This window comes from Embiotoca jacksoni, unplaced genomic scaffold (assembly GCF_022577435.1).
Source record: "Embiotoca jacksoni isolate LCO1_2020_lvr unplaced genomic scaffold, fEmbJac1.0.p SCAF_19, whole genome shotgun sequence".
Taxonomy (NCBI): Eukaryota; Metazoa; Chordata; class Actinopteri; family Embiotocidae; genus Embiotoca; species Embiotoca jacksoni.
Window position 1 is genome coordinate 2,508,772 of NW_027185329.1, and position 27,729 is coordinate 2,536,500.

Below are 27,729 nucleotides of genomic sequence, written 5' to 3' on the forward strand. Positions count from 1 at the left end.
CACTAAGACATTAACTTCAGGCATTCCCAATGTCAGTGGCTCCAAATTAAAAAGTTTGTCAAAATTCATATTCTATCGCTGAAGGCAATGACAATATCTTAAAAACTTATTTGCACCAATATCGAAGACAAAAGTTGTCCTTAAGTGATATTTATCCATGATTATATCAGGCATTTTCAGATTTAGTCTGGGACGGTGTGAAAGAGACGTTGCCTCTTGATTGTCAAATGTGCATATTTCTTTGGAAACTGCACACAACAGATCATTTTTAGGTTTCAAAATCTAAAAGCAAAGCCAGTTCTACCGCAGTGGTGTCAGTTCAGGGTCAGTCACAGGCGTGCCTGCCTGTCTCCTCCTATTTTTTACTGTAAACTAATGGTTTTATCGAAGTCCCAAGGGCTTTTTTTAAACTTTTTTTTTTTCATTCACATCATTCATATTCAGGCTCACATTCATGGTCTGTGCCACGCCTGTGTTCAGAAAACACAAACATGGAAAACAACAAATGTGTGTATGTGCTGGCAGCATGCTGTGGGAAAAACCTTATTTCTGTTGAAGAGCTGCAGGTCAAAAAACCAGAAGTGAAAACTGAAATTTCTGCGGAGCCCGGGCATGCCTGTACCGCAGCTCAACATGCACAGGCTTGCACCTCCAGGGTAAGTCGGGCAGGGAAAAAGAGAAGTCTGAGAAGTTGTTGAACACACAACTTCACAACAACGAAACATACTTCAGTCTTTTTGGCAGCCGAAAACACATGTCGTAAGTATGAGCTCCAAATAGGCTTTACGCTTTAAGACTTTGGACAAACTGGTCGTTTGGCACCGAGCATGTTTTGGGGGGTTCTGTTGAGCGTTGTGAATGTTTTAGTTCCCCTGTGGTCTGCCTTGTTCTTCAGTAATGACTGACTTTCTCTGATCCCGCCCTGCCAGCATGTTGCTAAAATAAAACCGGGATGTGTTCTGCTGGATGGTTCTCTCTTGTCTGCGGGTTTTCGAGCAAGTGTTTCTGATGGGGCTCCTGTGATCTGTACTTTTTTTTATTGGAAGTTTCTTCCTCTGTGTTTCTCTGTTTCTCAGTGTGCCTGCAGCTCTCTTTCCCGTCCCTCCCTGAGAAAACATGAAAAAGGTCGAGTGAGAATTCTTTGAGCTGGCTGTGCTCTGTGCTTTATATGACGCAATCCAAAAAATGTGTGCCTGTATTAGGATGCAGCCTTTTTTTTCTGATGCCTCGTCCAATACTTCTGAGGGAACTGATTGATAATTCATCCCTAAAAAGTAATACAGCTCCCTCAAGGCTGTCGACATTTTCGGGGTACATTTTCATACAGTGGCTTTAGGTGAACACATTTTTTTGTTTCGTTTTTATTTTCGTTCTCAGCATTTTTAGGACTCTAGGGATTTAGGACAACAGTGCTTGGGCAAGTGACCTACATTCCTGTTAAAAGGCAAATAAATAAAAGACTGGCTAAACTGAATGAGCTGCAGAATTAGGCAAATAAATCTATGGGGTTCTGTTCACTGGAAAGTCACAGAAAACTAACTGGAAATCTGCAAGTTTTGTAGCAGCACATCTGCTGCAAAACTAGACAAACAATTAATTTGATTCTGCTCACTAGAATCTGATGGAAAAATAAATGGAAACCTGCAGGTTTTGTAGCACCACACGTCTCCTGCCACAAAATTAGACAAAAAATTAATTTGATTCTGTTCACTGGAACCTGACAGAAAAATAACTGTAAATCTGCAAGTTTCCAAGCAACACATGTCTCCAGCACCTGTCTGTAATTTTCACTCAGTTGGGCAGCTGTCACAGCAGAGAAGAACTGTGGGACACTCACTAAGCAGTGTTGGCTCGGTGCTGCAGTGCTGCTGGACTGTGCTGCCGGCTGAGCAGTCCTAACTCCAGGTACTGGTGCCTGGCTGACACAGTCAGACAGGCTGGTGCTGCTGGCTTAGTAACATGCCAAAGGCAAAAAAAAACAAACGTACTGCCAATATCAGGAAGTGTTCTTGATGTTCTTGGGACCATATGTCTCCACGCTGACAGCTACAAGTGTTGTAATCATACTGGGAAATTATACTTGAGTGCTGTTGCTTTAAAGACATCGTATATCAAAATATATACTTCATTTAGTTTATAAACTGCTCCATGTATTTTTACCGGATGTGAAAGCAACCCTCGCATCCTCTGTTGGCTGCTAAACGTACATCCTCTTACAGAAGGCGAGCTGACAGGAGATGAGAGTGTCTCATCTGTGCAGCTCTGTCTTCCAGTTTTTATCCATCAGCTGCTGATTTGGCTCCTTTATTTTTTTCCATCCTCAAATCTTTCACTATAATGTTATCATTACAGCACAGTACTTGAGATAAAATGACTTATGTAAAAGTAAAATTATTGATTAGATTAACGTAAAATTCTCCCTTTTACGTCTCGGGCATTTTTTTTTACCTCTTATCGTTGCTTCTTATTTCAGACTTTACAAGGTTGTGAACAATCAGTACTTTAAGGTACAAGCAGTTAATTCATATTATGCTAAACACACCGGGGGTCATTTGAATATGTATAGGCTGCAGTTATCTCGTGTAATCTGAGAAGAATAGATCCGGTGGGAATATGTAGTCTGTGTTAAATACATCATATTTAACAGAGTTGTCACGTAACTTACAGATAAAAAAATAACATACTCACGTAGTGCCTGCTTAAGATGCATGTTTGTATCTGTCAGAGACATTATCTGTGCATGCAGCTCTCATGCCATCCAGACGTCAGATAATGTGAGCAGGTCTTGCAACAACCACTTCAGCCTGTGAATCTGTCAGCAGAGATGCTATTTTTTTTTTTTTTTTTTTTTAATTTATTTGCTCTACTTTTCAGCATGTTCACTTGCTGTAATTTCTCATACAACATTCATTACTCTGACTTATTCTTATCTGAATCTGTGCTGCAACGACCCACTTTCCCCGTTGGGATCATTAAAATTTCATCTAATTTAGGAATCTCCGAACAAGTAAACTAATGACAAGAAGATTCTGCTAGTTCGGCATAAAGAAAAAGAGATTTTGACATAAATCCAACTCCCTGATGACAAGTTACAATTAAACTTATGGAAATACGATTTGCACAATGTGTCAGTGAACACAAACTCCTCTGGGGTTTACAGTAAGTGACTGCTGCAGAATATTAATCTTATTAAAACATCAAGGTAAACCCATCAGGGGCTTATGTGACAAATGGTTAATTATAGCCTTTGGTGGAAATTGTGAAAAGTAGTCTACATTTACTTATGTACTAAATGTGGGGTAATTAACAGATTGTCAAACTAAGGAAGTCCAGCCTAATGAGTACTTTTATTTTTGAAAGTCAATTAGATTTTGCATAATGTAAAACAGTATATATATTCAAGTTGAATTCTAAATGCATTTTTACTTGTGATGTTTATCATTTCATTTTTTTCACATTGTTGTATTTTTCATTTTAGTGGATAAGCTGAATTGTTTGTTTCCATTTTTTTTTTCCATTTATTTGAGTTTGCAGTGGTGTCTCTGCTCACCTAAAAAGTGTAAGTCCCTCCAACACTTAACCCTCCAACGACCCGCCTGCGGGACAGGCTACAGTCATCTGCAGGCATTTGTTTGCAAAAACAAAAGATTTAGGCAGAGATAAAAAACCTTCTACACTAGTGTGTTCAAACTTCTATAACTCAATGCCAAAAGCGCCTACAGCGGTTCTGATAGTTGTGGAGAAAACTTTTGAGTGTTACCTTTCGAAAGAGACCAAAGTTATACATTTCAAACAGTTCAAGAACAGCTTTCAATTCACTTTGGGTATTCCTTGAATAGGCAAATTTTACTGCATTGTTAAGGGGTAAATCTACTTTGGTCTCCACCAACTCTTGGGAAAATATGTATTGTCTATAGCTGCTAAATGCCACACCATGTTTAACAATTTCTCTCTGAACTCGGGGGGCTGAGGGAAACTTTAAAGATGGGTGCTTTCCCATTTCACATATCACTCTGATTCATTTTCAGGAAAAAATAATATATTTTTGTGTTACTGAAAGTAAAATCTTAACGCTTCTTCCACTAATTAACTTTTGCCATACTTCTGATCTATTTTCATCTCTCTGTGGTCGGGAAGGAACTCCAATCCGGCGGACAACACTGAGTGATCTGCTATCTTTTCAATTAAGAGCCAATATCAGCTGACATGTGAGTCACCGTCATTAATTTCATCCTTTAGACTTGATGACAAAATGAGGTGTCTGTCACTATTTGTTATTACATTCACAATCTGAATGATTTATATCAGTTAATTTGAAATCTAAGAGATAAAACATTAATAATTAGTTGATCTGATGTAATAAGTCGATAAAATGTTGTATTTTTTTAAATTTTTTTTATTAGTAATATATATTAGTCCAATGTAATTCAAATGTTTGACAAAATGAACATTTCGTGACCATTTTGCTGTGCAGGGCTCCTGTTGATGATGTCATAGCATGGCGAGAGTCACTCAACCATCTTCTGGAGTGTAAAAGTAAGCGCACTTTGAGATTTACTCCTCTCATCTCCGCTGTCCAATGCCGCGCTCTCAATTCTCCATCCTCTCAATTCTCCGCTGCCCGGCCCCGCACATCATCTTTGAATTGCCCCTCGGGCTTCTCTCCGAGGATCGGGGATATATTCCTCCCTCAAGTTCATCAAACCCATTTGGAGATATATTTAAGGAGGACGACGCCGGCAGAGATAAGAGGCGTAATCTAAGCCGCCGGTGGAGATAGGGCGATTCCAGCCGGCGCTGATTCATTTCTAAAGCCGGCGCTCACTCACGGCTGTCACCTGACCATATTCCTGGCCTCTATTTGAAAATGACAGAAGGAGCAGATAAGTTCCTTCTCTCTCTCTCTCTCTCTCTCTCTCTGCCGTCTTTCTTCTCTCATTACTTCGCTGTAATATTTTAGCCTGTTGCCTCCTTCGCCAAGATGAACTGCCCTCCAGAAGATTCATTTAGTCTTGCATCCCAGTTGCTCCATTTTCCTTTGAGGAAATGCGACGACACGTATGATAAATAGGTAAACAGCAGCAAAAAAGTAAATAGTTGTGTATGTGGCATACGTATCGTTCGGTTTTTAAAGATTCGGCTGTTATGATTGAAGGCTCAGATACGGAGTGATTTGTAGATGGGAACAAGCGGCCTCTGGATGTGTTTTGTTTCCTGTCAATTATTGTCAGAGCACCAGCTGTGATTTATGTAAAGCAATTTGCGGGAATAACGCCGGTGCTCGCAGTTAGCTGTTTGTTTGAGCTCCCAGAAGACGTGCTAAGTATTTAACACCTGCGCTGGAGTCACAACGCCGTGAACGCACCCTTAAACAAAGGTGAAGGTGGGTGTGAGGAGCAGATAACAAGAAATATGGGTGTACAATTATACGATGCTGAGGCAGAACGTATCAGGATGCAGGGTTTGGGTTCTGAAGGTTTTAGAAGTTAAAACGGGCCCTGCAGACATCCAACACAATGCCTGGCGGTTTTCTGCATCGTGGCTTTATTCACTGACTTCTTTGAGCTCACAAACGCCATAAAGAGGAAGGAAGAATGTGAGTGAAAGATAACGGAATTGCTTAACCTTTAGTGTGGGCTCACTACCCTTACTATTTCCACCTTTAATACTTTTTACACATTTAACAGAGGCCGATTTGTTTTAAACTTCTTTTTCACCCAATTTTGAGTTGCCAAAGCCTCAAAAACAGAGCTCGTGTATTTCTGCAATAAAAACTAGCTCCATGGAGTTATAGGGTACCTTTAGGTGTTGTCTGCATGCATAATGTCTGTAGTAAATCTGGTTATAATACTAAGAAAACCTGTTCCAACCTGTCTCTCAGTTTGCTGCAGATTAACACCCTCTGTTTAAACGAAACAGGGAGGATTATGGCAGCCCGTGTTCAGGGTTTGAAATGAAACTGTCCTGATTTCAAAGGGTGTCTGTTCCCCTTTGTGCAGCGGGCCAGCTGGTGTTCGAGGACTTTCTGAGGACAGAATACAGCGAGGAGAACCTTCAATTCTGGCTGGCCTGCGAGGACTATAAAAGAATGACCAGCGTGAAAGAAATGACAGCCGCTGCCAGCAGGATTTACGTCAAGTTCGTCCAAGTTGATGCGCCTAGACAGGTAAAGTGAAACATGAATGAAGTCGGACCTGTGTAACTCCAAATCAGCCTCAATCGCCGGCTTGCTCGTTGTCTCCGTCAATTCTCCACCGGTTTCACTCGCCTTTATTCTGAAGAACATGTTTATATGCTACTTACTATTGTAATATATCGTTATGTTTCTGAACACATCATCATATAGAAAATGTATCCGAACAGCAAAACTCGAGAGTGAAATAAAAGTCGCTTCTTTCTAAACACAGATAAACATTGACTGTGCGACGAGAGAAGGAATCAGTGAAAATATCTCTCAACCAGGACCAAATTGCTTCGACGTGGCGCAGAGACTGATATACGGTCTGATGGAAAACGACTGTTATCCGCGATTTCTGAAATCAGAAATCTACCAAGCTCTCCTGGAACAGGCTGAACAGCAATGAAAGCGACGTGAAGAAGAAAAAAATAAAATAAAATCTCGTCCGACGCCTCTCTGAATGATTGATTCTGCACTTCAGAAGACTCTCCTTAGAATCTCAGTTTAAACAAAAAAGGGGGCCTGCCTGTCAGAAGAAACAGAAGTGATAGGAGCTCCGGAGCTGTTGTTATGGGGACTGACAGCATCTAAAAGCCAGACATGATTTAAATAATGTATTAAGCTCCGTTAGATGTCAATTTTTGTTTGGATTGCTTTATGTTGCACAAACTCCTGTAATTCAGAGAAAAAGGTGCGGATCATCTTTTGAAAGGGTGACATTTGATTGGACAAGTACCGAGGGTGAAATGTTTCTAATTTGTGAGCAGAAATTAGTGATACACACATTTTAATTATTTAGAACGCAGTATATTTAATTTTCAGAACACTTTGGTGTGTTTTACAACCACAGAAGCAAAGAAAACGGCCCGACGACTAATATTTTTTGGAACTCTTTAAAGTGTGATGTCATCTTTTTTTGCCTGCTAAAATTCTGTATGCTCGACCCAGTATCACGGCAAAGCGTGAAATAGACACTACAGCAAAATGTGAAATAGCCACGCTTTTGGATGCGGAAGGTTTCATTTTCGTTCACTACAGGAAAACGTGTAACTGTCATGCCTAGACAGGCCAAAACGCGGCTATTTCACGTTTTGCCGTGATACCGGGTTGGTATGTTTACATCTAATAAGTGATATTACCTTCTCATTTCGTGCAGTATTCTAATAGGAAATCTGTTAATATCTTGTTGCAGCGGGGTACTCAGTCTACATCCATATTACTTTGGCTATATATAAATGGCTGCCTGTGTATAGAGCTTTTTGCCCCTCATTTACCCGTTTACACTCAGATGGCAGCAAACTACCATTCAACGTGGTGGTCTGACCATCAGCAGCAATTTGGGCTTATTGTTTTGGCAAGCTGGGAATCAAACTATCAATCATGTGATTAGTGTACAACACCTGTAACTTTAGAGCATCGCACACTCCCTGTCAAAATGTATTCTAAAGAGTAAATATCATGTTTAAAACTGCTGCGTTGTTGTTTTTGTTGAAGTGCTGCATCTGAGATGGCTGATTATAATCATTAACAAATGGTTGTACGAATGAACACATGCAAATGATGTGTGCAACTGCATGAGCCTGTGTCTAATTTATGAGCACAAATAAAGCGATGCAATGATAGAAAATGAGAAAATATTCTAGTTACAACTAATTAAATCTGCGTTAAGATTGGGGATGTGGAATTAAGGAATTAATTGAGGACAAGAATAACATCTGGGTCATATTATGGATTTTAGGAAACTCTGACCTCATAAGAAGAGATCTGAAAACGGCCAACTTTCCAGATATTTCAGCTAAGAAATCTGGTTATTAAAAAAAAAAAAGCTCAGAGTCAAAGGAACAGAGTGCGTGACGTCAGTGAGAGCTACAGCCCTGAAGTCAGGTTAAGGCTTCTGGATCAAATGTTCTTTGACAGATGTTTGACTGAACACCTGAACACGGCTGGCATCCCGGGCATGATTATTCTTTTGCACCATAAGCACCATCATTTGGGAAATGTTGCACAACAAACTGCCTGAGCTGAACATTAAGCCCCGTGATCTGTGAGAAGATAACCAATTCTCCTTAAAGGGGAGAAAATGATGTGTGTGTGGCTTAGCGTAGCCGTCCTCCAAAGTGATTTAATAAACTACAGAGAATGAATCCCTCCATCAAGGCCTCTTAATCCTCTAAATTTAGACTTCTATTAGAACATGTTATTCATCTGAATCTGTAAGAAAATCATGTTGAATTTGTAAATAAGTTGAAATTACTGCAGAAGCAACAGAAAAATGATTCAGATCAACTTATTCAGTTCACATCTGCCCAGAAGATCAGATAGAAGATAAATCTAACATATTAGCAAAAAATGACTGAAAAACAACGTCTGGTTTCAAGCAAACTAATGTGACACAAGAAATACCTCATAAAACATGAAATATAGCCGACTAAAGCCGCAGTAAGCCGACTCACTGTCGTGAGGACAGTAGTTTTTCTGTTCCTCCGTTACCTTTTTATCTTTTCCCAGAATATGTGCTCGCCCTGTAGCCAAGGTACCAATCCCAGTGTTATTAATAACATTAGCAATAAGCTGTGACAGCATGATGGTGAGCCAGCATGCGTAATACCAAGACCTCGAAACTGAAGCAGCGAAAAGGAATTCAGTCATCGCTAATTACATTTTCTTAGTGTGTTTCCGACTTAGATTACATGATAATGGTGTGTTTTCCTGCTGTGCAGTTACAACCGGTTTAGATCCTCGTTTGTGTTTTGGATTTTTGCCTTTATAACAAAGCTTCCAGTCTACATTGATGTATTAAACATTGCCTCGACTGACTGTTGGGCTTTTGAATCCAGTTCTTAGTTTTGTCAAATGTTTTTTTCAAACTTTTAAATTGTTTTTAACAACGAGAAGGCAAAAACAAATCAAATTTTCATTAATTCATTACGGACAAAACAAAACAAGAAAATCGAAACAAAGCTTCCACTTCTTCAGTGAGTAAATGAGTTTAACACTCAGACTGTGAAGAGAGTATGTCTGAATGAAAACTAACCATAGATGGAAAGCTGATGAAGTGCGCTTAAGTGTCATGAAAGGCTTAATAGTGAAAATATTTGGATGAAATTGAGAACGTCAGTCAGTTAAAAGAGAAGACGTAGGCTAAGGTGCTCTTTAAAGTTATTGACTCAGCTGCGAACCCCCTCTTCTAATCGCAGCACCACAGCCTGCCATGATAAGCAAGGAGATTCTAACAATAGAGGTTAAGACTCCGGGGCCTGTTTTCACAAACAGACTAAAAATAAGATCGGCTGCTCAGCCTAAAAAATCCCAGCAAGGAGTCCCAGTTTATGAGTGATTCAGGATTTAACGCCACAGACACAGACCGATGTTGTTTTCTTCTTTTTTCATAAGGAGCTGGTAAAAAATGGCTTCCACTAATCTACATGATTTCTCATCTACCGCAGCTGAAAACACATTTTATTATATTGCAACTTGAATAATTTGAGTTCTCTGACAGGATCACCGCTGGCTCAGGGAAATTATGGAGGGTATTTATTCACATTTCAACTACTTCTTTCCTTTTTTTCAGACTCAATCTGTTTGGAAACCTGACGATAGTACGTCCTGTTCATCAAACAGACACGCCCCCAAAAACACAGCTTTTTGAAATGTATTTTCTAATCAGCGACGGGATTATTTTCAGATTAAGAGAAAATTAATAAAATGGAGCGACTTTAGCTAACAACACCGAAATAACTCGTGGAGAAATTGCAGACTAGTTGAATGGGAGTCTGTGGAGCTGGAGGCTTTTTGGAGCCAACCTCTAGTGGCACTCGGTGGTATTGCAGCTCGGGGCACTTCCACATCGGCTTCATTTTTACTACTTTTACATACAATCTATATTCCAGGCTAGTTTTTAGGGGAAAACAAAAACAACTGACAGACCCTTCATTGCAGAGTATTTCTAGCGGTTTACAATATAAAATAATGAGCTCCATTTTGCTGTTCAGCAGGTATCACTTATTGTTACCGTGGAAACACACTGTAGGTTTTAGTTCGTTGAGCAGGGAGTAAGGTGGCTAACTATAATGCAGTCTTATCTATGTGAAACTGTCCAACTGGTGTTAGACTAATCTAAGAGCAGAGTTCAGACTGGTCGAACGCTTAAGACCAGCTTATTGTATCAGTGCAGAGAGACATGGCCACGGTGTGTGTGTGTGCGTGTGTGCGTGTGTGTGTGTGTGTGTGTGTGTGTGTGTGTGTGTGCGCGTGTGTGTGTGTGTGTGTGTGTGTGTGTGTGTGTGTGTGTGTGTGTGTGTGTGTGTGTGTGTGTGAAAAAGTGTAAACTGTACCTTCTCCGCTTACCTTACACGATGGACGAGAGTGACGCCCGTAACCATGGCAACCACACTGCAGCCTCAAAACGCCTGGAAAACAAAAAAGTAAAAACTCGTCACACAAAAAGGAAACTAAACTGCATCATCAAATTGAGAAATTACACTCAAAGTAAAACACTTTTTTTTTTAATTTTTGTCAAAATAAGGTGCCAAAGTTAACACTGGCGGTCCAAAGTGAGGCTTTTATGGGCCAAGAAGACACACAGGTGAGCTGGACCGTACATAGAAAAACAACAGGTCTGGATGTTCACACGCTGCTGCCGCACTGCTTTGAGAAGCCAACCTCCTGCATGCCATAAAAAAAATCATCGATAATGTTCTGCTGCCGATGTTGGTGCAAAGCAACATATGTTCTGTAGCTCAGTCAAACAGTAACGTTCCCACCAATAACATCCAAAACCAGCAGAGGCTTCTGTTAACAGGTGATGAGTCGGCAGCTACAGCGATAAAAACAATCAACAACAATCCAGTAGCTTTGTGGCTGATGTAACAGGAAGTCATTTATCCATCGAGTGTCGGCTCACGCGGCACAAACATCCAACGGGAATCAAATAAAATGAGGTTTTCCAGCAGAATTCATGGCGTCATCATCCCTGTGTTATCTAATCTCAGCACTTTCCTAACTTCCTTCAGCCGTAGATTTAAAGGAGTAGTCCAACATTTTTAAGTCCGTGAAGCAGCCAGCAGCAATGACTGTAAATGAGAAACAGCTAGCCTCGTTCGGACAAAATACACCAACTAACATCTGTAAAGTTCATAAATTAAGATGTTATTTGCTTAATCGGAAAAAGAACACTTTGAATGGCGATGTTTTCCTGGAGTTTAGTCATCACCCGAGACTCCAGGACATTAGTAAGTGAGCTTTAGAGGTGGATTCTGTGGCCTTTGGACAGACAGGTGTTCTAACTTCATGCTAAACCAAGCAGCTGTAGCTTCTTAATAAATGTACAGAGTGGTATCATCTATCATTTACCTCTTGCCAAGAAAGGAATAAGAGAATTTCCCAAAATGTCAAACCCTCCCTTTAACCTTATTTAAAGGAGAAGTTCTCCAATTATCCCGAGTCACCCAGCTTGTTGCTTTCATGATAGTATGCTTCGGTATTCCAGTCACCATTTACATTTAATTATCTTTCCGTGACTCCATGGACAGCTGGAGTAGAATATCTTAAACAAGGAAAGAGCAAAAATAATTATGACTCTGATTGTGACTGTGGCGAAACCTAAATTTCTGTTTTCATACCCACAAAAACCACCATGGTGTGAATATTTGCATGAAATCTCCCCGACAGCTCTGGGCGATGTGGGAAACGGGACTTTTTATGCATTCTGTGCACAGAGGAAGAGGAAGAGTTGGATTCAACCACTGCTTCTCCAGGTGAGACATTGCAAATACGTTTCCACCCTTAGAAGCTAACTTTTTTTTTTTCTCTCTCCTCTGACTGGGCACTTTGAGCAATTATGATTTTGGGGTGTGACTGTGCATGTTTCTCAGCAATGATGCATGCTTTAAACCTTCCTCAGACCTCACACACAGCAGGTTTGTATGTGCATCTGTAGAGTGAAGTCACCCCGGGCATGCTGCAGGGGACTAACGTTCCCCAGTCTGATTGGTCGAGAGTTATCTGATTGTATTTCTGACCCTGGTGGGACTCGCATGGGCTTATACTCAGGAAAGGAAAGGAAAGGAAAGGAAAGGAAAGGAAAGGAAAGGAAAGGAAAGGAAAGGAAAGGAAAGGAAAGGAAAGGAAAGGAAAGGAAAGGAAAGGAAAGGAAAGGAAAGGAAAGCAAAGCAGTTTGACAGAACAGGTCACAAAGTGGGAGGAGTGGAGAGAAAAGAAAAGGGGGAATCTCTCATTAGAAAGAGGAGTTCAGAGAGGGATTAAGAACAGGGAGGAGAAGGAGAGGTAGGTGTGTGTAATGAGAAAAGGACGGATTTGTAGAGACTTTACAATGAAATGAAGGGTGAAGGTGTTAGGTTTGGCAGGAAGGATGTAAGACAAAGGGAATTAATTCAAAGCACAAACTTGGGCGGCGGGAGGGAAGTGGGGCTGAAAGTAAGGAGGGAGGCAGGAAATGATGGAAGGGGGAAGAACTGCAGGTCAAGGGTGGGAGGGAGGGGAGGAGAGGGGGGGCACAGGGGGCAGGAAAGCACCAGCAGGTTGGTGTAATGGGAGCGGCGGCGGCAGAGATAATGCCACGGGACTTTGGGCTAGGGGGAGAAGGGGGGAGTGGCGTTAGCAGTGGGTGGGAGATAAGGCCACCGAGTCTCTGCTGACGGCCACAAACTGTTCTGTCTTCCCGACTGGGGGGGGGGACGGACTTAACACAGCCTGAACACAGAAACTCCCAAAAATGAACTCTCCTCCTGTGGCAGGCTTTAATGTAGGGGCTTTAAAGATACAGGAGAGTGTGGTTTTTGTTTGTTTGTTTATTTGCTCTCTCTCTATCTTCTAATCTCAGGACCCCAACAGATTTTTCTCCTGCAGCTTCCTCCCAGCGAGTGTGCTAGCGAGTGCGTTTGTGTGCACAACAAAAGAGGGAGGCCCTGCAGCCGGGCTGCTGTCATTCACAATAAATGTTTTACAGTGTTCTCATCATTGAAATCGAAGCTTAACACTGAAAATGCATAAAGATTGCAATTTCATTATTGCATCGACACAGGATCCCTCTCAGTATAGCGGACCTTTGACCTTTAGCGTACGTTTGTGTTGCTCTCGATTACACATGTTTGTTGTTTTCTGCTGCTAATTTCACTTTATAGCATTGATCAACTTTTTTTTTTGGATGCACTAAACTGCTCACCATTATCATCTCTGTTTAATGTCATTCTATTTTATTTGTATATACTGTTCATTTTGTATTACCTCTGCTGTAGTGGAAAAATGTACTCCTTGCAGGATTAATAAAGTATATCTATCTATGTATGTATCTAACTGGTGGTTAGGCAGAAGGTTGTGCAAGTCATTTAACAAAATAAAATGCCAAACATTAAACATTTTTGGTTTGAGACTGTTGGTCCTACGGAATGAACACTTTGGATCCAGTTTCGTTTCATAGACTTTGAGATAAATTGAATAAATCAAGAGAATAATGAATAGTGAGAATAAGTTGTTGCAGACATATGTTAGTGAAATGTATTCAGTATTTTATGAACGGAGTCTTCGAAAAACCAAACAACACAGGGGGGGGGGGGGAATGGTGCCTGCGGGGCCTCTGTCCGTAATTCACCCTCGCTTCAATCTCTAACTACTGCACCTTCACTCACTCCTCACTCTGCATAATCCTCATCATAAATCAGTGTGTACACGAGACCACTAGATGGAGACAAATGCCTGCTCTTATCAAATGTACAGCAACAGCCTGGTCATAACTGAACAGGAGGTTTAACTGCAGGTGGAAGCGTCACTGTCTAAAATGAATTTTGACATATTGAACTATATTTTTCATGTTTATCACATAATGTTTGTGTTAAGTTGGCATCTTTGACATTTTAGAGCTACATTTTATTATTAAAATGTCCTGTCAGTGCTGCAATTAGAGTATAATGAGTCAGCTAATTGTATACAGTATAATGAACTGCAATTAAACATTAAAGAGTAAAAAAACACTGCAGGAATGAGTTGGGCACACAGTACTGAGTGTCAATATTGCGTTACGTCTCTGTTTTATCATCGGTTGGATCAGCAGTGGTCGATGTTGAGAGATTTAATCATTATGAGGAAAATGGACACAGTGAAGTGGCTTAAAGATTCCTGCTGACCAAAGTGAAACACGACAGGAGTTGAAGTGTGACGCTCGAAGCCGGGACTTCTGTCTGGGGGACTGACGGCGGCATAATAGGAACCCGTCAGTCCGACTTCCCCTGAATTTTCCCTCTACCGGCCTCATGTCTCACGGCTACCGAACGATGTTTCACTTCCACACAGTCTTCTGGCGAAACGCATGTGACACCGATTACTCACCCTGCCAGGCGGTGGGTACAGTAGCGGTTTTCTGCAATCACGACAAAAGGATGACGGAGAGCGAGCCGGGAGAGTCGCATCAGGGAAAAGAAAGGAAAATGTGTAAGAGCCTCGATAATTTAATACTTTAAAGAAGTTGCGATTATGCCATGTCATCACATCTCTCATCTGTGACCAAAACCTAAACCACCACTTCCTTTGCAGATATGATTCATCTCGCTGTCTGCAATTTTTTTTTTTCTTTTTTTTTAGTACGAGAAACTACAAAATAATCAGAAACCCTTTCAGTTGCCTCGCTGGAGAAAAAAAGAGTAATGGGAGTATTTCGCTCCCGCTGGTCAACTCACTCGCGCTCGTCACTCATATAGATGAGATGTTGCCCAGCGTGACGGAAAAGCTCATTTCAGACAAACAGAGGGATCGAGGCCCGGTCACACAGACGGACACGGGCTGGTCACAACGGCGAGATCAACAGAAACCCGCTCTGTGTATTCCCTCCAACCTCTCAGCAGCACTTTCATGCATGACCCTGAGCGTGATGAGATGTCAAATACTGAATTATTTCAGGGACCACGTTTGTTTTGGGTCATCAGTATTCGTGTGGCTTGCAGAAATCATTTCCATAAGCAAAACGCAGACTCACTAAAAGCAGCTTAAGTGTCCCGACACCGTGAACCCTCCACAGAGAGGATACTACCACCATCGTGTGACTTTTTAAAAGCCTCGTCCAGCTGATAAAGACTGCGAGTATCATGCCTCGCATAGCAGACGATCTTGTCTCCAGTCATACGTAAAAAGCCTCGGTGCTAATTTTAGTTGAGTTTTTGTTTGGTCTGATAGAAGATAAGCCAGTTCCTTCAGACACACAGCGAGACAAAACAAGAGCAGAACTCTCAAGTGCACAAGCACGCACATACAAACACAGAAATGGCCACTTTTGCTGGCAGCCTACTTCAAAAAGGAACTCGAGTTACCGCCACGCTGTGGTATGCCTCCCGCTCACCACTCAGGTTGTCGTGTACATGCAGTTCATGTACACGAGTGTTTGTGCCACAATTTGTTGAAATTTCATCCAGACGTTTCCAAGGAATCACGTCCACAGTGGGAGATGGATATGAACTCGTCGTGACCTTTTGACCTTTCACCGCAAAAAAACGTATCAGGTCACCCTGAAGTTAACGTGAACATTTGTGTCTAATTTGAAGACATTCCCTCCAGACGTTGCTGAAATGCCACGTTCCCAAGAATAGGCCGATGTGACGGGACAGTGACGTTAACCTTTGACCTTTGACCACCGAAATCTTAGCAGTCTGTCGTTGTTACCGGGTGAATGACTTCGCCAATTTTCAAGAAATTTCCTCAAACCGTTGTTGAGATATTGCATTCACGAGAACGGGACGTGAGGTCACGGTGACCTTGAACTTTGACCTTTGACCGCCAAACTCCAATCAGCTCCTCCTTGAGGCCCGAGTGAACAACTGTGTCACGTTTGAGTAATTCCATTTGGGCGTTACTGAGCTTTCACGTGAATGTGTAGAATTCAGGCCACGGCGACCCTGACCTTCGACCTTTTTTTTTTTCATTCAAATAAGTCTAACATGTTCCTATAAATAAAAGTGAAAGTACCATACAACCACATATTATCTAGTTATCTTGGATGTATATTATTGCTGCTGCGAGCAGTCATATCTCAGGAAGCATACTTCCTGTCAATCAGTCAGGCCTAGTCTGTTGAAATGTGTTTTTAATTTTCCACTATTATGTAATGCTAATGTCACAACAGCACCTCTGAAAAGCTGGTAGTACGCAGGGTACAGTAGACTGACGAAAAGGGGATATTGCTGAAAATCAGGGGAAATTCTGGTGTTATGAACACACTGTGAAAATCTTTGAAACATATTGGGTCAAACAGAAGACACATTAAATATTAAATCTCAAATAGATGGTTAGAAAATCTGCTGCCAGTGTTTGATCTCACAGATAAAGAAAAAAAACAACCTGATTCACAGTCCAGTCTTGACATTAGAATAAGCAGATAGATGTAACTTATGGTCCACTTCTTATTTAGTTATGGAGACAACATGGATGAGAAGCTGTAAAAGTGCTGAGACTAATCTTAAAGTTTGACCTTTTTATCAAACTACACCTGCTGACAAAGGAAGGGCGATGTGGTCAAACGTGCCAGAACAGTGAACACAAGGCGAGTTTTGTCAAAGAGATGTGGACGTTTAAAAAAAAAAAAACCTTGAGCTCTTATTATCTTTCTAAAAACATGTTAAATGATTTTGCAGCGCGGAGTTTTATACCAGAAAACTCAATTATGTGTCTCTTATAAATACCTCAAACCACAAAACTTCTTGAAAACAGTTCTTTGTCCAAAGTGTCTTTCGTTACGACTACGTGAGAAACGTGCGTTGTTACTGAAACTGAAAACACGAATCCCGACAAAAGTGGTAAATTGCAACGCAACACAAATATCTATTCATACGACGCAGGTAGGATCCTGCTTCGGACGGAGAAGGATGGGTGGACTTTAAAAAAAATTCACATCACAATCAGTACAGTCTAAAAATAGCCCGTGTTGATGTCCCAGTATGAGAAGAATGATTGTTTGAGACGTTCAGTTAACATCTTCCTTGAGCACGTCAGATGACTATCATTATATTTTATTTTTTTTTCACTGCAGGAAGTCAGTGGAATGTTTGATTTATTAGCATTGAGATGACTAAATTGGTTTTGTGTTCTTTTTGCAGTCACCGCAGAACAGAGTCTGCCATTGATCGGGTTATTATTAGAGCCCAACCCGGACAAAACTGGTCGAAGCGCTTTCTTTTATAAGCCTCTGGATTACTAGAAAAGGGATTAAAAATAGAAACAACAAAAGAGGAATAAATTGTAGAAAAACTGGGCTCAGATTTCCTTTGATTTATATGGTGCAATGGGAGTAATTTATATGTATTTGTTACCTTGTTAACACTACAGTCTTGACTGATTGCAATTGTTTTCTTTTTTTTAAGTTTCCTGCCTGTTACTAAAGATGCATAACTAAAGACACTCTGAAGTGGGAAATATGAATTGCCACCTATTTCAGCTATAAGTCCAAACAGATAGAGTAGTGATTATTTAATTCAGTTTTCATCATTTTGCCACATTTGGACTGGCAGCTATAATCGTTTTCCTAATGGGATTATAAACTACTGGATGTCACTAGAGATGCAAAAAAAAGAGGAAGAAAGTGCACATACAAATGATATATAAGAGAAAATCCTCAAATAAACTGACACAGAGTGGCTAATAAATTAAAAATGTTGCTTTGTTTTTGCCAAGAATATCTTTGTGTTTAGGCTTGTTGTCAAACTGAACCATTCAAATGCCGTCATTCAAAACAGTACAACACGCGAGTGTCACAACAAAAGGCACACTGTTCTGTCACGTGACTCTTCGTGTAATCTCAGTGATATATTTTCCACTACTGCACCGACCGGTGTGCAGGAGGAAATATAACCACATTTGTATTAATCAAACTGTCAGTTCAGTTAAGTTGTTCACGTGCAAGAAAAAAAAAAAAAAAAAAGGCCAAGTAGTGTCGCCACAGTGTTTAGCAAGTGTCACCAGCCTGCCACAGAAGTGGAAGCGCCCTACCCAGCATTTGTTCAGTGTCGCAAGCGAAGACGCAACATTGGTCAATGGCCCACATCGTTAACTGTCTGGGTTGATTGAGTAAACTTCTGTACTCGGCAAAGGGCCCAGGAAATCATCAATGAGTTCAACCTGCAGTGTGGAACTACAGCCTCCCCATTCTGCCAGTGAGAGTAATCCCAGAAACCCCCGTCAACATGTGCTGACATCATCGACTTCACCGTAGACTACCGGATCGCTACTGTTGCAGCTGTAAACCAGCGGATAAATTGCTTTACGTCTTCTCTCTCCGTCATAGGCTGTTCTTTTTCTGCAGGTATCTGTGGCATGTCGCTGATCTGCCCCGCCAACCTGCCCGGTGTTTATCGTTTGTTGTCACTCTATGCTGTTCTTTTCTCCCTCCGCTCTTTCCTCAACCCAACCGGTCAAGACCTCCGAGTCTAATTCTATCGGAGTTTTTTTCTTCCTGTTAAAAGACATTTTTTCCTTCCAGCTGTCGCTCAGATAGGAATTGCTGAGTTGTTGGGTTCCTCTCTATAATGTTGTAAGGTTCTGTTGTATGAAGTGTTCATGTTAAGTGCCTTGAGATGCCGTTTGTTGTCATTTGGAGCTACAGAATATAAATAGAAGGGAATTGAATTAAACTTAATACTGTGAAACTGACATTTTGCTACGATTTCCACTGCAGAATTGTGTCTGTTTTTAAAGGACTGCTGCCTGAGGGCCTGAAGATCACAGCTATCCAATAATGGTTTGCTGCTTTTCTGATATTTCTCCAGATTCTCTGAATCTTGTAATGTTTATGGACAGTAGATGATGAAATCCTCAAATTCTTTGCAATTTTACGTTGAAGAACATTAGTCTTAGCTTGTTGCACTATTTTACCACAGTCTTTCACAAGAGTGGTGGACCTCTCAACATCTTCACTGCTGAGAGACTCTTCCTCTCTGAAATGCTCTTTTTATAACCAATAATGTTACTGATCTGTTCCCAAGTAACTTAATTAGTTGCGAGATGTTCCACCAGCTGTTTGTTTGTTTTTTTTTAGCTTTTACGCACCTTTTTCTGTCTTTTAGACTTTTATCAACATGTAAAAAAATCAAATTCAGATTTTACTAAAAGATGGTCATTCTCACTCTTTGTAACATTACAAACATGGGAAACAACACTGACTTTTCACAATCTCTGGACCGATCGTGATGACACTGTGGTTATCATGAAGCCGTTTTGCATCATCTGAACTTTCTCATGTCCTCACGTGAAAGAACAGTTCAATCAAGCATGCGATATTAAGGGTGTCGGCCGCTGACAAGTCGAGTGGAAAGTTTGAAATAAACCCACCTCAGCGTTCCCCCAACCACAAACACACCAGCATAACCAGCAGCGAGACCCCTGAGGGAAGGGTTAGCACCCCCACCCCCCACAAACACACCCACATGAACACAAAAACACAAGACACTAACTGGCATTGCATTTCGTAAAATTTCCATGATCTGTCAACCTGTTTCATCGGTCATCAGGATAAGAGGAACTTCGTCCTGCTGATTTACATATCTAAGGCTGATAGAAAGAGTATATGCACCAGTGCATCAATGCAAAGAATTTATGACAGGAAAGATGGGAGGATGTTCTCGCCAGTGGCTCCATTCTGAGAACTGTCTGGGTCAGCTGCTTAGTTTCAGTCCCAATAGAAACTTCCCCGCTAACTTCCTGTCTCTTTTAACACCATTACGCTCTACTGACGTGACTCCGTGCAGGTTTCACTTTCTGCAAGTATATTTTCTAGCTATAACAGGGTTTTTTTTTTTTATGTTGTTTGTAAGTTGTTCTTCTTCAGTTTTCAGTTGCTCTCCTCAAATCTGCTGACACAGCAAATGTAGTCCGACACGGTCTTTGATCTTAAAAGCTTTCTGTAAATGACTCTAAATCTGAAGGTCTATTTAAATTGTCCCCATTCCTTGACAGGTCACCTACAGTCCCAACTTGGTTGTCTGTCATCCCATATAAAGGAACCCAAAATCTTATACTTATATATATATTTAATGTAGTTTGGCAACCAATTATTTGGGGTGTTACGATGACGCTTACTTCACCTGAGGACAATGGTTTAAATTTTCATCTTTGGGAGACGAGTCCAGATTCACTGAAAGAGGTCTCTTAAACTACATTGGCACTTTGGTTTTTACCAAATATTTTACAAAGAGTGGTAAATCGTGTATCTGTCTGGGACTTTACCGCTTTGGATTTGGTGTCATAGAACAGCAGCAAGATGGTGTACGTGGGATTGTTGCCAAATTAACCAAATTCATGATAATGAAGTAACATGTCACAAACACACTGATGTGTTTTTCATCATTTTTGGAAAACAGTAGAACTCTGTGGCACACAGGAAGAAGTTATGTATAACTAGCTTTGACGACAGGGTCAGTATTTGATAATTGGATCAATTCATTGTTGGTCAAATCGGGTGTTATGTGAGCATATTATTTTTAGCAGAAGGAATTTTCCGACTCTTCCAATTTTGTTTATATCTTTCATTTTAGTCATTCCAACTTACGTTGTTATGTTCATTATTTTACTAGTTTATTACTTATTTACTAGTTATTTACCCCCCAAATTGAGATTCTTCTTAACATTGATCCAACAATCTCTGTCTGAAACAAACACAGATTTTAATAACTACCTCAGTAGAAAATGTATAATAGTAGTTTCTATCATACATTTCTCATCATATCATATCACCCAACCTTAATTATTGTACAGCTCTGGGCCAATAAATCACTTCAAGTACCTTACATTCAGCACACTTTGAATTTTTCTAAACAGGTGTCCATATGTTCATGCACAGCAGGCCCATCACAGAGTCAAGACAAATGACCTTTTTTGCAAAAATTAAAGTAAAAAAAATCTGTTCCAACTGGAAATTTTACAGCTGTGAGTCAGTGACAACAGCAGCTGAGTCTAACCAGCAGCCGTCTGAATGCTTATCCAAATGGCATTCAGGTACCTGTACCAGCAGGCCCTCAGCGTCATTGGTATTATACCTTTCCTGCCAGGTTTAAGGCGAGCCCAGGAGGGAACAGTACTATTTACACCCATCACAACAGGAGTACTGAATCTCTTCAGAAGACATAAACGAGATGTTAAAATGCCTAAACTTTTGTTTTCAAAGTTTCGGTTTCATGAAATTATGGATTTAATGCCAAATGTGAAGCGGCCCAGAAGGTAAGCCAAACAGACTAATAACACAGAGTAAGGCTTCGAGTGGAGGTGGACTGGTTTACATTTGTTTTAATTAGTGGTGAAATGTACAACGCTACAGTAATTTAACTGTATTGGTTTTGCAGGATTGATATTGTACTTAAACGAAAGAGGCGTAAGAAGGACATGCAGTGCATCTCTGTACAGAAAGTGAATGATGAGATGGATCCTCCAAACCTCAGGTAGAAGATGTTGCACCGCTAATTACCTCAGTCATCATGTTTTTCATTGGAGGGAAAGTTAACAGTCAATTTTGTTTTAATTACAGTTGGCAGACTGACCATAAACTCCACCAGACTCTGGAAAAACTGCTAAAGGATAAAAGTAAGAATTCTCGCAAAGATGACCGTCAAGATCTTTTCATGGCTTTTAAATTATGAATAATTATAAACTTGTTTAACTCTTCCTACCTCTACAGAGTATTTAGTGGCGTTCCGGTCTTTTCTAAAGTCTGAGTTCAGTGAGGAAAACATCGAGTTCTGGCTCGCGTGCGAAGACTTTCGCTCGAACGCCTCGCCGGACGACCTTCGCTGGAGAGCGGAGGAGATTTATGAGGAGTTCATCCGGCCTTCAGCCTGCAGAGAGGTCAGTTTGGCAGGGTTGGAGGTGCGTGATCGAATAAAAAGTAGCTTTCTTTGGCCTTTGGCATAATTAAGCGCGCTGAACACAATCTCAAATATGAAGTGCATCTTTCCAAACAGAACAGGAGGATGTATTACTTCATCAGCACAACAAACTGCACCCTCATATGAAGAAGAGGAATGAGAAAATGCATAAAGTCAGTGAAGCAATACTGATGACTCCTGAATGTCATAACTTCCACTGCTTGTAGCGCTGCATTCTCCATATCTGTCAGTCCTGGTGAAGGACTGCCTGTACCTGTTAATCACAACTAAATCATCTGTTCAAATGTGAACCCCTTAAATCTATTTAGAGAGATTGGAATTTAGCTACAAGTCCTAGAAAAACAGTGAAATGATCTGGTTTGAAGTATTTCCCGTTTCCTAAATGATTAACTGAATGTTTGTGCATTATTCAATGTTGTTTTTTTTCAACAACAACAACAAATACATACATACTTTATCAACTTAGAAAGTAAAACCAGCAACTGTAATCCAAATCTTTGAGTCTGAGCTGTAACACACATTCAAACACACAACCGCACACACAAGCACACAGCAAAAGGGAGGATGTCTTTAGCGAGCTACGAACAGCACAGCCATTAGGAGGTTTTGAAACACGAGTAAAGCCAGATGACAATATGGAGCCGTATGAAGCACATACTTTTGCTGTAATTACTTAGATTCAGAATATAGAAAACCAGGTGTGAAAATTTATTCTTGTGAAAGTAGTCTTCTGGAAAGAGTAGTTTGATTTCTAATGTTCTGTCTCGATGAAGGAAGTTCTCACTCCAACTTCACCTGGTGACTGTAAGACATGAGGGGACTTTGAGGTTCGATTTTTAGGGTTCAATCAATTGTTTTGTTTTTTATCGGTTTATTATTTGTGTTTGTCTTGTTGCGGCTCAAATTCCCGTGAGCTAGACGATAAAACAACTAGACATGAACTGCTAATGCATCCCAAGAAATATGATCACAATTGGTCAGATGGTGTCATACAATTAACAGTCAAAATGTGAATAGAAATGTGAAAGATTGGTAGATTTTTAAGTTCGACCAGCTCGTTGCTGCTTGCAGTTTTAGCTTTAGACAAATGAGCTGCTTCCTTCTCTTGAGCGCCAAAGGGCTCGAAACCTGCGAATTACTGCTTGCGGCTATTTCATTTATTTATGATTCCTGTCAAAGGTTTGAACACATGGAGAGAAATCTTTGCATGTGATAATAATGCCCAAACAAAGTTGTCTTTTCTTAAGTCGTACCATAAGATTTAAGTTTTAGATCAAAAATGTTGCAATACAGATGACCTTAAAAAATGAAATGAAGTTGGTATAGTCTATATTCCACCTGAATCTTCAGTACAAAGTATATATTGACTTTCCTATTTGTCTCTTCCTTAGATCAACGTCGACCACCACATTAGAGAGAAGATCAGGAAGTCGTTGGAGCAACCGAGCATCTCGTGCTTCGACGAGGCCCAGAAACATGTTTACTTGTTGATGGCGAGAGACTCTTGCCCCAGATTCCTGCACTCTGATGCCTACCTGAGTCTGAAGCGCAAATCCAGGACTCTGTGGTACATTTAGTTCAAAAAGAAAGATGGCGGCATCAAAATGCTGTTTCAACCCACCTCCTTTTATCTCGTCTATTTGGCTGAATTGATAATTCACACTGTGGAGGCAAAGCTTCAAAAACATTTTTTTTTTCCCCTCAGGGTAGAGCATCTCTTAAACCCAAACTGAAAGGATGTTTTCAACCCTGTGCAACATAGATTTCTTTTTTTCTTTTTTTTTTTTCATGATGGCAAGATGATGTATTGATGAAACGTTGTGGACAAGAGTAAAGCAGGGCAGATACAATAAGACAGAAGTCGTGTGAGTTAGAGGAGAGAGAATGTTTCTGTACGTGTCAGTACTTTGGATGGTTGTGCAGAGGTTCAGAGTTGTTTAAAATGCTGTATGTGTTAACTGAAAGTTGAAGTAAGTTTAGGTGCAGTGAGCACAGTAATAAAGAGTGGTATGTTTTTAAAAAAAATGGTTTCTGATATGTGGAATGAAATGACCTAGTTTCATAAATGTGTAATCAATTCAGAATCGTATATATATATATATAATATATAAAACCCCATTTACCAACTTTGGCTTCTTTTCAGCGGATGATTGTGGTCAATACTCATCGTCTATAACTATTCCTATTATCCTGACTATTTCCACACTGTCAGAATTTATATTTATCTGACTGACTGACTAAGTGGAGACATGGTGATGGGCATGAGTCAAAAAAAAAAAAAAAAAAAAAAAAAAAAAGGCAAACAGTTTCCGCAGCTCACCCAGCAAGGAGATTCTGTTTTTGGTCACATGTCTGATATATCCTCTAATTAGGTGCAGATATAACTCTATACACCAGCAATAGGGTTTACCAAACTGGAAAAAAGTAACCCTGCTGTAACCCTTGATCCCACTCTGTTCTGTAGATGGCTTTATTCCTGAGAATTGTGCCTTAAAAAGGAGTACTGAGGCAGCTAATAATAACTCAGGGGGCTTAAACGACAACACTGGAGTCATCAGACAACCTGATGCGTAACAGATCAGCCTGAATGTGCTGCCTTGTTAGGGGAATAACCTCATCACCCGCAGACAATGACGGGAGAGATACACAAGTATGTTATTTAGAAAAATAAGCTTTAAAAATAGTAATGCGGGAAAAGTCTTTTGCTCAAATAAAAGTTTGAAAAGTGGATAATAACCTTTTTTTTTTTTTTTTTTTTATTATTCCACTTTAATAAAGATTAATGTGATATGGCCTGTTGATCTACTCCTGGCCGGATCTGGTTAAAACGGAGCAGACTTTCCAAGCATAATAAATGCCATGGTGCAAAAACAATATCGTTAATATGAAATATTACTTTGAAGAACACTTGCTCACTTTGAGAGCTTGTGAAAAAGGTATATTACTTAGGTATTTTCAGCGTGCGTACGCATTGCATCTTATATGTGAAAAGGTTTTTAAACCTTATTTGGTAAAAGCCTAAAAGCTAAATGTATGTGGACTGACTGTAAATCCTCTTTAAAGTAAAATTTTGAGTATAACAGTGTAACTGCTCTTTTTTGACCTCAAACTACAGTCTGTAGTTCAGTATGTGAGGGGCGATCAAAAAGCTCTGAGACTGTAGTAGGGGTAAGCTATAATTTTCCCAAATATTAATAAAGTTATGTCGCTTGATGAACATCAGCATCTGTATTACACCCGTTTTTGTGACATTTGGCATGAATACCAGCAGCGTGCTCTTGGTTGCGCTCCCGACCTGAAGTGCCGTATTCGGTTTTGGACAGTGAAAAGCGAATGCCACAAAAAAAAAAAAAAAACTTTTGGCCAGTTATGTTTAAGAGCTGACTTAATAGAATTTGATACCAGAAACTGCAGTTTGTATCCTGAATCCGATGTCCAGTTAGGTTTAGGCACCAAAAGCAAATTGGTAAAAGTTCGGGGGGGGGGGGGGGGGGGGGGGGGGGGGGGGGAGTAGGGGAAAAAGTGTTTTAATAAACACTTTATGACTCATGTTTCAAGTTGATGTTTTCAGTATGTAACCGACACCCACATTTTTCTCTAATCTTGAAAGCTAAAAAGTGCTACATCTGCAAGTGGAGGTTGTATTGCAAGAGCGGATATTGCAGGAAATGCATTAGTCAAAATCTATGGAACTAGTTTGCTGTTGTTGATGAGGAGCATTTAAACGTGACTTTGGGCTTCGGGCTGAATTTAACAGCCTGGTTTCGTGGGCTTTTATTTATGACCTCCACAGTTATTTCACAGTCGTACGTCAGTAACTCAGAGTACAGGCGGGATGTCAGGGGTTGTCCCTGATAAACGACAAAGGTCACACATCTCCTCCATCACACGGCGCACGATTCCTCGCGCACAATCTGTCACTGTTTTCTCAAAGCCCCGGCGCCGTTGCCATGGTAGCGGAAAAAAAGGAAGTGAGTACTGTCGGTGGCAGGGTGTTAGTCAAGACAGTCACAGTTGGGGGATCTTTACTAACAGATCTGGATGCCGGAGGCTAACGTCCCGAATGTTAAACCTTCACACGCCGCGGCGTACCTCCATGTTGTAACCGTAGACGCAGAAGAACCTCTCGGTTCGCAGTGTTTGATGACTCTTCGTACCGCTTCAGTACTTATAACCGTGTTTGGGCAAAAGAGGGGAAAGCAGCATCAGTGAAGCCGAGCCAAAGGGCTGATTGTAAGAGGGCAGCCTGTGGCAACAGGTTGTGAACAGGGGCGGCTTTCAAAGAAGCTTTTCTTGTTTGCTAACCTTTTTGTAACATTTACTGACAGCGTGATTAAACATAACATCGTCATATTCTGTCAGGCGTCACCTGTTTAAATCTGTAACTACATTCATGTACGCTGCAATTTAAATCAGAGCATTTACAAAGTGTCAATCTAGAAGCTCAGCATGAAATATATTTGCATTCCTTCGACACCTCTGACAGCACATGTTCAGATTCATCCACCAGCGTAATTCCCAACGATGTCACTTGAAAGCTGATTTTAATCGACCGACACGTACGGAGTTTGGAAAATTGAATGTACAATGAAAAAAACGTTTCTGTGTTAAGCGGCAGAATAAAGCACCCTCAGCTCTATCTCAAAGTGAAGTGTGCAGACACCCTTCAAACCAATGTGAAGTCAGAGGCAGATGGTGCGACTCTGTCCTGTCACACCTCAAATCACAGCCTGAATTGGAGCGAGGCGAGTGGCGACATTTGCAGGGATTTGATCTCTTTTCTTCTCAACTTAAAACTTACCATAGCAGTTTTATACGGCATCTTTACACCTGGATTAGCAGGTTGCGGTGTGTCAAAGGATTAGTAGTCTAATGCAGGTTCTGGAGCTTTGCCAGAATTTGTTCGGAGGTTCAGTTTTCTTTGTTGTGATTGTAGTCTGGAAACCTTCGTTCGCATCAATGTTTGCACAGCGGCTCCGAAGGGGCGGACCAATCAGCAATCGGCGTTGGCGGTGAAGTGAAGTAAAGCAATTTCCTAAATATAGTTGCAGCAGTGGTAGGGTTCCGTACGGTCGCGGTGCGTACGGTGGTCAATGCCGATTGGTTAAAGGCTGCTCCGATAATTGCTTAATCGACCCGAGGTCTACGCCCAGTATGATGCAACGACTGAGTCCGGTTAATATAAACAGATTGGGTCTGGTAACACCAGGCTAGTCCTCAAACTGTTCGAGTCAAGGTTATTAGGCAACATTGACATTTGGGGTTCAGGATTAGTATTATTAGCAACATGAATGGGGACTGGAAAAGGCGTCTTTGGGGACCAACATGTTGGCTAATTTGAGAGCTCACAGTCTCAGTCACAGAAGTACTGGCGCTCTTCCAAGTCAAGATTTATAGTCGTATGATGACGTTGGCTGGGACCTTCGCTGCCCGTGTTCTACCTCTGACCCCTGACCTTTTCTATTTTCATTACAGGTAGCATAACAGACATGTAACGCTCCTGGAAGAATCCATTTCACGATCCAAGAACGCTACATTTTTCTACAGGTTTCAGACCTCCGGCTTAAGGCGTGTTTCAAACAAAGTGCTCGTTGGTTCAAACACACGTCTGAAGCCCGTGTCCCAACACATCGAGCGGCCACACCACAAGTGGGGCGTTGCTTCCGATAAATTCTTTTAACT

At 40.9% G+C, this 27,729-nt stretch overlaps 2 protein-coding genes across 2 annotated transcripts; both read left to right on the top strand.

Annotated features, from left to right (window-relative positions):
- Positions 1-670: 670 nt before the first annotated feature.
- LOC138200304 (regulator of G-protein signaling 5-like) lies at positions 671-7,773 on the top strand. The gene is made up of 5 exons (XM_069152870.1): positions 671-759; positions 4,138-4,208; positions 4,475-4,536; positions 6,000-6,166; positions 6,408-7,773. Coding segments are annotated over exons 2-5 (408 nt in total). The 5' UTR covers positions 671-759; positions 4,138-4,206; the 3' UTR covers positions 6,585-7,773.
- A 13,455-nt stretch (positions 7,774-21,228) lies between these two features.
- LOC138200388 (regulator of G-protein signaling 21) lies at positions 21,229-25,269 on the top strand. Its single transcript, XM_069152994.1, has 5 exons — positions 21,229-21,385; positions 21,508-21,603; positions 21,690-21,745; positions 21,840-22,006; positions 23,439-25,269. The coding sequence occupies exons 1-5, from the start codon at positions 21,309-21,311 to the stop codon at positions 23,622-23,624; spliced, it is 582 nt and encodes a 193-aa protein (XP_069009095.1). The 5' UTR covers positions 21,229-21,308; the 3' UTR covers positions 23,625-25,269.
- Positions 25,270-27,729: the final 2,460 nt, after the last annotated feature.